Source organism: Hemitrygon akajei, chromosome 4, assembly GCF_048418815.1.
Source record: "Hemitrygon akajei chromosome 4, sHemAka1.3, whole genome shotgun sequence".
NCBI classification, from domain to species: domain Eukaryota; kingdom Metazoa; phylum Chordata; class Chondrichthyes; order Myliobatiformes; family Dasyatidae; genus Hemitrygon; species Hemitrygon akajei.
The window spans coordinates 90,037,384-90,051,724 of NC_133127.1; the positions used below are offsets into that span (position 1 = coordinate 90,037,384).

The 14,341-nt window shown below is 35.9% G+C and overlaps 1 protein-coding gene across 1 annotated transcript in view; it reads left to right on the plus strand.

Moving 5' to 3' along the window:
• LOC140726525 (5'-3' DNA helicase ZGRF1-like) overlaps positions 1-14,308 on the plus strand; it is a 101,391-nt gene extending 87,083 nt beyond the window's left edge. Inside the window, exons 28-32 of the mRNA XM_073043032.1 lie at positions 35-211; positions 2,805-2,939; positions 5,552-5,816; positions 6,540-6,715; positions 11,484-14,308. Of these exons, the coding sequence (XP_072899133.1) occupies positions 35-211; positions 2,805-2,939; positions 5,552-5,816; positions 6,540-6,715; positions 11,484-11,534 (804 nt within the window). The 3' untranslated portion in view covers positions 11,535-14,308. The remainder of the gene's footprint in view (positions 1-34; positions 212-2,804; positions 2,940-5,551; positions 5,817-6,539; positions 6,716-11,483) is intronic.
• The last annotated feature ends 33 nt before the right edge of the window (positions 14,309-14,341 follow it).

Genomic DNA, 14,341 nt, shown 5'->3' on the forward strand with positions numbered 1-14,341 from the left:
ATCATGGTGGATTTTTTTTCTCTTTTAAACCCAGGGTCATAAACCTATTATGCTTAGGACTCAGTACAGATGCCATCCTACTATAAGTGCTATAACCAATGAACTCTTCTACGATGGTAGTCTTATTGATGGTGTTTCTACTTTGAATTTGAAACCTTTATTGGACTGGTTGCCTACACTTTGCTTTTATAATGTCAAAGGACATGAACAGGTAAATGTTCTGCAGTGGTTGCTGAAATCTAAATGGTTTATTCAAGTTGATAACAATTTCTTAAATGTATTACACAAGGCAAATAAATGTGTTTTTTTAAATTCCTCCCCAACTTTGTAATAAAATTGATAGTACTTAATGCCACTACATATTATAGTCCAATGATATTTTATATATTAGCCTCATCTTTCTTTTAGAGTAATATGTCAATTTAAGAAACTCCCAATATCATACCCATGGCTTCAGTTTAAAAAAAAATTTCAGATGTTTATTGTTGAAAAAATGTGTGCTTCTACAATTTACCCCTGCTGTCTTCTTTATGTGGTGAAGATGTTAATTTGCTGTTTTTACAGCATCATCTGTTAGTATAGACAAACAACCATACCCATCACCATGTGCACTTTCATCTTTCTGTTTTGAATTTGATAAGAAAACCATTTGGTAATTTATTTACAATGGCAGAGATCCAAAGAGTTGGGAGAAAATAATTTTAATTCTAGTCTCTTTAAGTTTATCAAACAATAAAAAAGGCCTTGTTTTATCTTTCTTTCTGTCTTAATTGTAAGAAATTATCTAGAATGTCCAGAAAAGCATTAACTATGTAATCTAATGACAGGTACTCTGGGCTACACTTTGTTCTTCCGCCTTGGTAGAATTTACTTCAAAGCCTTGAGTGGAAGAGGGTTGCATGCCATCTTGGACAATGACTCCCATCCACTCCATAATGTACTGGTTAGGCACAGGAGTACATTCAGCCAGAGACTCATTCCACCGAGATGTAACACTGAGCGTCATAGGAAGTCATTCCTGCCTGTGGCCTTCAAACTTTACAACTCCTCCCTTGGAGTGTCAGACACCCTGAGCCAATAGGCTGGTCCTGGACTTATTTCCACTTGGCATGATTAACTTATTATTATTTAATTATTGATGGTTTTATATTGCTATATTTCTACACTATTCTTGGTTGGTGCGGCTGTAACGAAACCCAATTTCCCTCGGGATCAATAAAGTATGTCTGTCTGTCTGATAATTGCTTGAATTTAAATGATGGGATTTCTTCATTTTCCAATTAACCTTTCATGACTGACTAATCTAGAATGATAATTGTTTTTCCAGTTTTGGTATAAACATTTTTTTGTAAATTTGCTCATTTTTTAAGTTCTTCATGAAAGGATGAGGGGATTTTTGTAACTCATCAGATGAATGCAGTGGTGACGAGATATTACTTCTTTTACAACAGTTGGGATGCTGTCATGCTAATCATTATTTGCAGGATTGAATACTTGCCTGCAATTAAGTGAAACCAAACTGAAATAAATCAGCATTACAAAACAGCAATGTGTCATAACATTACGAAGCATTACAGGTGATGACAAGTTATGCAGCAGAAAAATACAATCTTGCGGTAAATATTTCTTATGTGTATGTGTGAGAATTCATGATTGCACACCTATTAGGTGAAACTCTTCGACAAGAGTGCACACATTCTTGAAACTTACTCTTTATAACATTTTGAAAAACAGTTTAATTTTAGAACTGACAAACATGAGAGGAGATAGAGCAGTAGTAGAATTTCTATTGCTGCCAGAACGTCCACTCAATTTGTATACACCTGAACATTCTATTGCTCTATTGAGTTGTAAGTTGTAGAGTCTAGAGCATTTCCAATGCTTGAACCATACATATTGACTTTTGTAGTTAGTGTGATGACAGCTGATGTGCCGTTCTTGGCTTGTTGCAGATCTGTTTTGATTAATATGACTGGTTTTGCTCTAGATGAGAATGGGAACTTGTTTTAAGTCTCAATCATAACAAAGCAAAGATTGTCCATTCAATTTTTCTGGTGTGGGCTAGTGGATTCTCACACTTGCTTTAAATTTGTGTTCACGTTAGCTATGATATGTTTTGAATTTGTGATGTTCTGATTTAGGTCCTGTGTATGGAATCCATATTTGGATTTGCATTTTGGTCGAAGTACAAAATGCAGTTTTATTTTTTTAACCATTCAAAATGAATATAAGTTATTCCGATTTGTATTCTACATCAAAATTAAAACTTTATCAATGGCATGATAATGCTGTTTTATTTGGGGAAGCTACATGAAGGCTTTGTTTAAATTGACCCAGGAGTATTTATATAATTTGACTACCATCATTAATTTAAATACTTTATTTAATTACTGATGTGTTTTTCCCTAATTGGTAAGCAATTCTGTGGGAATCCATGCATACAGTATATGCAAGAGTGTTGTGTAATCAAGCACGTACATTTGTTCTTGCTTCATCCTCAAATAATAAATTCTGATACGTCTGGCCACTGAGTAACTGCTTAATGGAAAATTGATGCGTCCCCTCTTGAAAACTGCTAAATTAAATTTTATTTAGCTAAGGTCATTCTCATTACCTATATTGAGTTTGGGATATTTGATTTTAACATTGCACTCAGTCCAACTGAGATCAATGTTCAAATAATTGCTGGCAAAATTATCTTCCCTCAAATATCAGTAGTTGGCACAGGCCTTGAAACTTGATGTAAAATGTACAAAATGTTGTGTCATTGCATAATAATGTGATCTATGTTTTGATCTATCCAGATGCAGATGGATGGCAGCTACCATAATCTGGAGGAAGCAACATTCACTGCAAAACTCATCCAGTCCCTGATAGCTAGTGGAATCGAGGGATCTATGATCGGAGTGATAACATTATACAAATCTCAGATGTTCAAGGTGATTTAAAATACTAGTATTGTTTTGCCCATAGTAAATTGAAGGAAGTGGGGAATGATTTTTAAATATGTAAGAAACTAAGGGGTATGGTAAAAAAGTATGAATATAATTAGCATTAAAATGTGTATCATATTTATGTATCCTTGAATACTGTATAATGGCTAGATTCAAATTGGTTAACTTGAATGCTCATGGATTGATAGTTTGATTGAATTTGACACGTTGCTAGGAAACCTGAGAATCAGCATAATAATTATTCAGAGTAACACAAGGCTACTGTACATCACAAAACATGTTTAATGACAGTGAAATAGAATTTGACTTCGATAGAACTGATCTTTAGAAGTGGAGTTCTACCACATCTGTCTTGGTTGATCTGTGCAAGCTACCAAACATGTATATCTACCCTGATGTGTTTCACTTGTAAAGCATTTATATGCTGAAACTATTAGTTTTGTGAAGGTACTTTCATATTACTTTGATGGCAGCAACTGATGTGCCATGTGCAATGTCAGTATAAAAGGGGAATAAAACCCCACAATTCCTGTAGCATAACTACCAAAAAAGATGGTAAAACATAAGCATTCCAATAAGTTCCGGTGTGGGTGACTGAGGAAAAAAATAAAATCTGAATGTGACATTTACTGGATTAAGATGTGTTATATGAGATTGGAAATCAGAGTTAGGCAACTATTGTTTGTTACAGATTGACAGAAAGTATGTGTAAATTTGTGGTCTAGATGCTAAAGTGCTTATCCATCAGGGAGGATAAATAATTCACCTCCCCTGTGGCTTTCTGTTGCTAATGACACATACACACCATTAATTATGCACTACCATACACAATTTTAAAAACTTCATGAAAGTTTCCTGGAAGAGTTTTGAAAGAGTACAGAGAAAATTTACAAAGATGTTGCCAGGACTTAAAGACCTGAGTTATAGGGAAAGGTTGAATAGGTTAGGACTTTATTCCCTGGAGTGTAGGAGAATGAGGGGAGATTTGATGGAGGTATACAAAATTATGTGGGGTATAGAGAGGGTAAATGTAAGCAGGCTTTTTTTCCACTGAAGCTGGATGAGACAAACTAAAGGTTATAGGTTAAAGGTGAAATATTTATGTGGAACGAGGGGGAGCTTCTTCACTCAGAGGATGATGCGAGTATTAAACAAGCTGTCAGCAGCAGTGGTAACGTGGGTTCAAATGCAACATTTAAGTTTGGATAAGTACATGGATGGGAGGGGTGTAGAGGGCTATAGTGTGTGTCAATAGGACTAAGCAGAATAACAGTTCAGCATGAACTAGATTGGCCAAAGGACCTGTTTCTGTACTGTAGTGTTCTATTTCTTGATGAAAGGGATAAGTGAGAGAGTGATGCACTGCTTAATTAACAGTTTAAATAAATTGAGGACAACACACAGGCAACTTGCGTTATCCAGTCTTCAGATTATTCCTGCCTACATTTTGGTCTATTCAAGCTTTTGACATCTTCAAAAGGGGCTGCTTGCTACTTGTAGGTAGGAGGATGTGTTTACTAAGGAGAAGGAAGTTGTAGTTGAAGAATCTATGGAGGCAGGCAGTGAAGTTCTAGAACAAATTGTTAAGTGAAAAGGAAAGAAATGTTGTACAAGGCTTTAACGTAGGTAATTTCCTGGGGCTAATGAGATATACCCCGGACTGCTGTAGAAGAGAGAAAATTGAAAGGTCAAGTATGCTCAAAGGGCCCGATAGGATACTACTACTTTCTTTTTATGACATTGCCAAAGCGTTCAAGAAGCTTCATAGGAGTATTATCAGTTATTAGCTTGACAGTGAGATATTAATTTGAGGACTAAAAGCTTTGCTGAGAAGTAGTGTTAAAAAGCATAGGGAGGTGTTGATATTTCTGGAATTTAATTTCAGAGCTGAAATTCTGACCATGATTTCTGGAGCAATTAAAATTAAAGATGAGCAAGAGACTGAAACTATTGGGGTATTAATTTCTGAGTACTAAACTAGATTTCAGAAATAATGAGGGATGATTGCATAAAGGGATTTCAAATCGAGAATAATAATTTAAGACCAAACTATTGTTTAACTGGGAGCCAGTTTTTTGGGGACAACAGGTGAATGGGATATTCAAAATTAGTCATGGACAAAATGATCTCAAGTTTACAATTGTTGAACAAAGGAGCCCTTATGGGAGTACATTGGAATAATTGCTCAGGGTATTGATGTGGGCTTTAGCAGCAGATGAGCTAGGAAAAGGACAATGATACAAATATGGAAATCTATTCATGGCATGGTGTAAGGTCCAACACTGAACCCCGAGTCAAATATGACACTGAGACTGGACATTGTAAGTTGAGTATTATCAACTCCCAATCAACCTTGTTGCAACCATGCATATGCTCTTAATATTTTGTTCTAAGGAATTAATTTCTTTGTGTGAAATATGAACAAAAATGCTGAAGGTATATAGCCGATCATTATGGACAACAGTAGGGCTAACATTTCGTGTCCACCTATCATCAGGGCTGTACTGTTTGTTGGAAGAATTCAGCAACATTAACTAAATCTTTACTAATGAATGACTTGCCAATTTGCAATTTTTCTTCTTTTTGTACACTTGCAGTTATGTGGATTACTTAATTACACTGCTCAATGTGACCTGGCTGAGATTAAAGCTGTTCAGGTTTCAACAGTGGATGCTTTCCAGGGAGCAGAGAAAGAAATTATTGTGTTGTCTTGCGTGAGGACTCGACAAGTTGGATTTATAGACTCTGAGAAAAGAATGAATGTTGCTCTGAGCAGAGGAAAAAGACATTTGCTAATAGTAGGCAATCTGACTTGTCTTAGAAACAATAGACTATGGGAAAAAGTGATTCATCACTGTGAAGGTAAGATAAGATTTGTTGTCCTGCATGCTTTATTGAAAAGATTTATTGATTTATAGAAGAAAATATTTTATTGAAGATAAGATTTGATGTCCTCCAAGATTTATTGACAAAAACTTGCACCAATACAAAAATGAAAATTCAATCCAGTGCCCCAGAGCTTAAACATATAGGTAGGTTATGATTCAATTTTATATAGTTTTACCTGCAGTTGGAGATTACATTTTGTTGGTTATTTTTAGGCAAAAGGGTCTTTATGTGCAAAAGTCAAAAGACAGATACTAAATGAAAATTATTTTGGGTGACACCAAATTATGGTGTAGTCATTGTCCCAGTAAAGCCTTGTGGGGATCTCATTATCTTTCTATTGACATACAGCCAATTCCAAGCTTATAAATAAATATAATTGTATGTACTTTTATTTTGCACTTAAGGTGTAAACAAGTTTGAAAATTCAATTATGTTTTGGCTACTAATGTTTATAGTGAGATCTTTTTACACCTGCTCCTCCCACTTCACAATATAATTTTTTGTCAGCATTTATATAAAAGTATGTGTGCGAATTAATTTTTCTCAGTAAGAAAATATCTTCAACTGTTTCATACTATTGAATAAATTGGTGTAATTTTAAATATTCCTAAACAAGTTTTGTTCTAAAAAAAAACAAAGTAATTGTACTGTGTGCAGACAGTAATTAATATAAGTGAAATATATGTCCATTACCAGGAAAAGAAAATGGCTTGAAGCATGCATGGCAGTGTGAACCAGAGCTAGAAAAGATTTTAAAATCTTATGATGACCAGAAGTTAACTGAAAATGGCCAGAAAGAAAAAAGAAAACTAAAGTCCAGAAGCAGATTTGTTCTGCCTGAAGTGGACAAAAGCAAGGACTTCAATATTCTGGTATTAACTTATTTTCATGAATTAGTCTTGTTTTTAAAATTGCTCGTTCTGTAAGAGATTCAGCATAAGCTGTAAGCACAACAGAGCCTAGTGTCCAAACATTTTGGTCCCCATTACCTCTGGACCGAGACCTTGCTCTGTCATGGACATGCCTGTGTAGTAGCTAGTATGTAACAACCACCATATGTAAAAAGAATTCACACACAGGCATCTTCTGCTCTAAGTGTTTTACTATGACTTTCTTGGTCTTGTAATCTACACTACTAATTTATAAAGTCATGAGCTCCAGATTTATTTTTTAAACCACTGTTTCAATTTGTATTTCAATGAACAATCACATATACCACCAGATCTCTTTGTTTGTGTTTCTCTTATAAAATTGTGCACTCTTGTGTAACTTGTTTATTCTCATTCTTCCTAAATGAGAAACACTTTCATAAATTTCTCAACATTAGATTTCATCTGCTGTCTTTCTGTCCATTCATCAATCTGGCTGAATCCCCTTAAAATCCATGACAATTCTCACAATTCACTATACCTCCCCCCCCAAATTTTTGGTAATGGTGCCCTGTACAGCTGGTTCTAATCTATGGCAAACTGCCATACACATCCATCTAATCTAGAAATTTTCTGGTTCCTGTGATTTCACCAATAATTGTGGACAGATAAGTGTCATATGTACATGAGTGGATTGCTTAGAGAAATCCAACTTCAACTGATAAAGAGAAATCATGACAAATTAACACGATACTGTTGCTGAAGTAGTGGAGAAGGTCCAATGGGAAAATGTGGTTGATGCAAAATACGGTATATAAAGTATTTGGTTCAGTGCTAAATAATAAGTTCCAATCAAGATTGAAACCCACAGAGAGGACCATGATAGCATGAACTTCCCTGCCATCAAGGTTAAGCTGATTAATCTAATTACTGTTTTTTCTAAAATAGTGTAACATTTGCTATTTTCCAGTATAACTCTTTACTCTCTAGATGCTTGAATAATTATGATTGGGTCCTCTCGCTGCCTTGCCTCAGCTGTTTTACTCTGAGGCTGCACTCCCATTTCATTGATATATTTCTCAAGTGGTCATTCATTACATCGCTGCTCACTGAAGCTCTTCTGAAATCTTATCCTAACCATGCCTCTGTTTTCAAAAGTTGTTTTAATAGATCTTCTTTAGCTGCCCTAACTTTGGTCGTAGTATTTTTATTTTTCTACTGGATATCCACCTTTCCTTTGAGAAAGATATGATAAATGTTTTCCATTCATTTCCTTACTCACATCTAGTATAGTTATTGCTTGCTGTTAAATCATGTACTGAATTATTTTGGTTATTTTTATTGTACATTAATTAAAGGAGGTGTGGAGGCCATGCAAGGATTTGATTTACTAAAATAGCTGTAGTATCAGTACCTTCCTGATGGTGGCACTGCAAAGTTGTCAGGAGTCAAAAAGATTAAGGAGTTGAACCTTAACAAAGATAGAACAAGGAATGCCTTCTGTTACTGGCATTAAATCATTGTATTCCTGCTACTGTTGGATTTGCCTCCCAGTTTTGGTTTCATTGAAGTTGTTTTTATTCAACTCCCCACGTTTGGTTCCATGAGTAGCTACTACTCCCACCATGTTAACACCAATAACCCAAGGGTGAATTACCCCTTATCATGAGAATTGGCCCATTTTCTATTATTCAGTTTTTGTGAGCCAATAGTTCAATGTGTTATACTTACCACCTTACAATTGAAAATATTGTTGTTAATGTTGTATAGCAACTTGTCTGTTAGGAGTCTCATTCCAATTAAAATAGATAAAGAGTACTGGAAAACTGTACTGATTTACAAATCATTTGACTGCTCATGATAAGTTAAGATGTAATGATTTACAAAATTGTGACTGTTTAAGTTGTAAAACTGAATGAGAGAGAAGGTATCTTCTCAAGTTGCCATCTATTTGCTTAATGTGATTTCCATATTTAGGACAATATAATACACAAAATTATCTGACATGATTACCAGATTCTGAGAACTTGAACAGTACATCAGAATATTCGGGAAACAACGTTGAATTCAACAATTTAAAATAATCTGCTTTCCTTGGTTGTCTCAGAACTGGGCAATTCTGATGTAAGGCTATTTGTCTGCAACATGAACTCATATTCTCTGCTCTTTACAGTTGCTGCCTGACTTGCTGAGTGTTTCCAACATTTGTTTCATTGGTTTCTGTCTCATAGTTCTTTTGGCATTGTTCTTCACTCTTTGTACCTGCTGTTATTCCTCTATTAACTAGGAAGCTCGAAGATAGTGTGTTACCTGGACAATCTTGATCTCCACCCTATCATAGGTGTTTCCTATGTTCTCTCCATCCCTCCCACTCATTTTCTCATTCTTTCAATTGTGTGGAAGGGTCATTAACCTGAAAGCTTGACTCTGGTTTTCTCTTCACAGAAGCTGCCTGCCTTTATTTAGTTCTCAGATTTTCAGTTTTTGATTCCCTTTTATTATAGCTCTGAATTTGCCCTATTCTTGTCATTTAATTTGTGGTGATCTTTCACTGCATTAAGCTGTTATATTTAACTACAGGCTGATCACTTCTCAGTTGCCTGATAAGAGCAAGTCAGTGATGTATTCTATAATTCAGGCCTTTTAACATACAATACTGTTCTCAGCACTTCCAGAGGTTTCGTAGATCATCTGTTGTCACAGTAGAAGGGACTGAAGAGAACTCATGGAAATATAGCCCTCTACTGAGCTAATAACTCCAATAATAACTTATTGTAGGAAGGCACATATGTTATGAAAAGTGCACCTTTAAACATGGCACGTTTACAAAATTCAGTAGTAATTTTGATAGTAGTGATCACACTGAAGGTGCATGCCATTTGAAAAGGGCATACGGAATAAAATTCAACCCATTCTTCCACCGTATTGTTGACAAAGTGGGAAGAAATGCCTTGTAATGGATATGTACATACACAGAACATAAAACGTTACAGCACAATACATGCCCTTTAGCACATGAAGTGCTGACCTGTTAATCTACTCCACGATCAATCCTAACCCTTCCTTTCCACATAGCCCTCCATTTTCTATCATAATATGTGCCTGTCTAAGAGTCTCTTAAAAGTCCTCTACCACCACTTTTGGAAGCATGTTCCACGCACCCACCACTCTGTGTAATAAAAAAAACTTACTATGACATTCCTATATACTTTCTTCCAATCACCTTAAAATGATACCCCTTGGTATTAGCCAGTTCCACCCTGAGGGAAAAAAACTTTGGCTGTACACTTGATCTATGCCTCTTATCGTCTTGTACACCTCTATCAACTCGCTACTCATTCTTCATTCCAAAGAGAAAAGTCCTAGCTTGCTCAACCTATCCTCATAAAATATGCTCTCCAATCCAGGCAACATCCTGCTAAATCTTCTCTATGTCCTCTCTAAATCTTCCACATCCTTCCTATAATGAGTTGACCAGAACTGAACACAATATTCCAAGTGTGCTCTAACCAGGATTTTATAGAACATTAGCTCAGTTCTTGAACTCTTTCCCCTGACTAATGAAGACCAACACACCACAGCCCTTCTTAACTTTTCATGGCAGCTTAGAGGGATCTATAGACATATACCCCAAGATCCCTCTGTCCCACCACACTGCTAAGAATCCTGCATTTAAGCATGTATTCTGCTTTCAAATTTGACTTACCAAAGTGAATCACTTCACACTTTTTTCCAGGTTGAATGCCATCTGCCACTTGTTAGCTCAGCTCTGCATCTTATCATTATCCCATTGTAACCCTCAACAACCTTCTATACTATCTATAATATCACCAAACTCATGTCATCTACAAACTTACTACCTAGCCTTCCACTTCTTCACCCAACCGATTTATAGAAATCACAAAGAGCAAGGATCCTAGAATAGATCCCTGTGGAAGACCATTTGTCACTGACCTCCAGGCAGAATATGCTCCATCCACGGCCTCCTCTGCCTTCTATGGGCAAAACAATTTTGAATCCACACACACGTGTCCCTGAATCCCATGCCTCCTGAATTTTCTGAATGAGACTACATGGGAAACCTTATCAAATGCCTTACTAAAATACATGTACACCACATCCAGTGCTCTAACTTCATCAATGTGTTTTGTCACGTCCTCAAAGAATTCAATCGGGTTTGTGAGGCATGATCTGCCCCTCACAAAGCCATGCTAACTATCCCGAATCAGACAATGCTTCTCTCCACCCATTACCTTTCTCTGCGCCTATCTTCAGCGCCTTACGTCTTCCACCTATCACCTTTCAGCTTTTGATTTCATCATACCCCCCCCCCCCCCCACCCCACAGCAGTCTGACCTGTTGGGTTCCTCCAGCATTTAATGTGTGTTGCTCTAGATTTCCAGCATCTGCACAATCTCTTGTGCTCATGAAACCTGTCTCTAAGAATCTTTTCCAATAATTTGCCCACCACTGAAGTTTGGTGATTGTACCTAATGGACACCTCCGTCATTTAATCATGGGGCAAACAGTGACTCTAAAGTACTGTTAATTGACATTTTGGTGTATAGATATATAACCAAAGATTTGCTTTGGTAAACACTTTGAAGAAGTGCGGCTTTAAACTTGGCATTGAAAATATAAATGCATGGAGTTATAACGTATTGAATAGATTGGATTATATCTAATAATACAGTGATTTCTATAATAGATTAAATCAGAACACTTAGAAAATTTAAATACAATCTAATATCTGTTTTCTTTTATTTTTCAGACAGTTAATACCTCAGAAATTTCAAAAGTAAATGAAACACAAGAGGTGTAGGATTGGCTAAATTATCCAAGCTGATTAATCACTGGCAAGTCACTTAATTTATTACTCCTCCTTTGGAGCATGTATCCCATGAATGCCTCCCAAATCATTTAGAAAATTCAGTCTTTGTTTATGTCTATCAATACAGCAGGAGGATTGTCCAAGTACCAAGGGGAGGAATTAAGATGCATCTTTTGAACTAGCTATAAGGCAGCTAAAGGACTGAATTATAGTGTTAGTCCAGCCACATTGCAGACTTGCCATCTATAGTGCACACGCAGTTTTCCCAGATCCTTTGTAGCATAAAATTAAGGGGTGAGATGTGGACTCCTTCCCCCCACTGCCACCAGCCATATTTCTGATTCAGTGATAGATCCAATTGTAGAGCAAGAGATCTTTTGATGTGCAATCTGATCTCCAGTTCACCTCAGAACCATGAAACATCTAAGAATCAAGCAACCCAGTTTGGTCCCATGTGTAACGGAAATGTCAATTGAAAGCCACAAAAGTATCATATTTGTTTTCCAGTTGAAACTGCGTGTCCTCCTGAGTCCACCAAATTTAATGGCCTGGAATAAATAGAAAGCCATGTGAAATGACAAAAGGCTGACACCGCAAGATCACAACTGAATTTTCCAGTTTCCTTTTCCGCTGTTTTATTGCCATCCATGTGTCCCCAAGCCTACATTTCCTCCATGTACCATTTGCTCCTTACTATTTCACAGTTTATCATTACTATACTCCTTCAGCCTGCTTCTAAACATTTCTTTCGGTTAGTGTATAGGAATAGGATAAGTATAAAATGCCTCACATTTTTATGCTTTAAACCATTAACAAAAGGCAAAGATATCAACATATGACCCATAACATTACATAACAACAGAGAAGAACACAAAACATTACAATGCATGGAATGACAACAAAAAGAGTGAATTCAGTTGACACAAATGCATCAATTTTATGCTGATTGGTCTGAAAGGAACACGCAACTTGATCTTGAGTGACAAGAAGGTATACTTCAAGATGATCAGATAGAATTTTGTCTGGTGGATATGGAAAATGATAACCTTTTGCCTTCTAGCAGCCAAATTTAAAATATATGTAGGAACCGACTTGTTGTTGGAGATGTTTCCTTCTGAATGCAAAGAACAGTGTTGGGGTTGTATTTAATTGCACATTTTATAATCACATCTGCCTTCAAACCAAAGTCCTGCAAGGTAATAAATCAATAAGATGCCGTTAGGTTGTAACATAACATTTAGCTTCCATTCCTGCAATTCAACAAAACCCCCATCAGTAGAAGGGTTTGGTAGTAGACTTTTCTCTGCAGCTGCTATTACATGTTTTTGGCTTGGTGAATTTTTTACTTATGAAGTTTCCCTTCTCATTAAATAGTGTTTTTCGTTAATCTGATATGGCAAAGTGCATTGTTTCTACAAAGGCGGTGGCTCATGTCGAGTGCAGTCTGGTTAAGGTTTCTTTCTTGAAGCAGAACTATACTTACCCATATTCGTTTTACATAAGGCTAACATCAGACAAAATAAAAATTCATTCATCCACTACTTCTGGGCTGGTCTTGAATACTAGTCTCAGAAAGAAATGAACAAAGTGATAATCTGCTTTCCAGTTTCAGCATGCTTTTTAATTCTTTTGATAACTTAAGCTTTCCATTTACCAATCTAACCAAAAGAGAATAGATTCAACCTAGCTGTAATAAGTAGGTATGAGCAACAAACACTTGGGTGAATAAATAAAATCAGCACTAAATTGCAGGGTAGCTTGTAAATATTTATTTGTATGCAGAAATAATATATTTTAGATCATCAGAAAATTGAGAAATATCTTAGAATTTCATTTTTCTGACATTTATTCATTTCATTTAATTGTTTAAATAGCTAGAAATCAATGTTTAGAAGTTTTAAGAAAATTACTGCAATTTACTGTGATATGAACAATAGTAAATACTTTAAGTATGGTAATAAAGGAAAATTATACATTGTACAGACCACATTTAATAAAATAAAAATTGGTTTACTGTAAGTACTTTCAATCTTTGTTCTAAGTAATGGACAATGCTTAACATTTCCTTTAGTGTTGTAAATAGTTTTGTAATACTGTACTAGTAACCAGCTGATTTGTATCTTTGTTTAGATAAAAGATCATTGACATGAAACATTAACAGATTTTCTCTCTCCATGAATGCTATCTGATGTAATGGTTATTACCAAGTTTTTGTTATTTGCATCAACCATATTGGGCACAGTTGCATGAAGATTGGTTATTGGAGAGAAAATTAGAAATCAGGATCTCAAAAGTAGTAATCTCTGGATTAAACTGGGTACCAAATGCCAGTGAATATAGAAATACGAGGATGGTGTATACCAAAGCATAGCTGGAGAGAATATGTGGAAATCACATGTTACTGAAAGGAGAGAAGACATTGACTTAAAGAAATTGGTAGAGAAGTTATAGAGGAAATGAGGAAAAGGATTTGGTGGATGCAGAAACCTAATCATGTTTATAGTACCTATAGATGTATTTGAAGAACTGTGTTCTGCAAGGCTATGGACCCAATGCTGGAAGTTGAGATTAGGTTGGGTACCTCTTTTACAACAGGCATAAATAAACTGGCCTCCTGTTTCATACATTCTCTGATTCCAGGATACGCTTCCTCCTGTATTATTATGCTGAATGGGATAGACTCAGAACTGATGTGACATATCAAATCTGGACATCCACTGTTCAGCTGAAACATACACCACTACAGTCTATAACCTCATGAGGCAAAGCATCCTTCACTTTACATTTAAAAGGAGCCA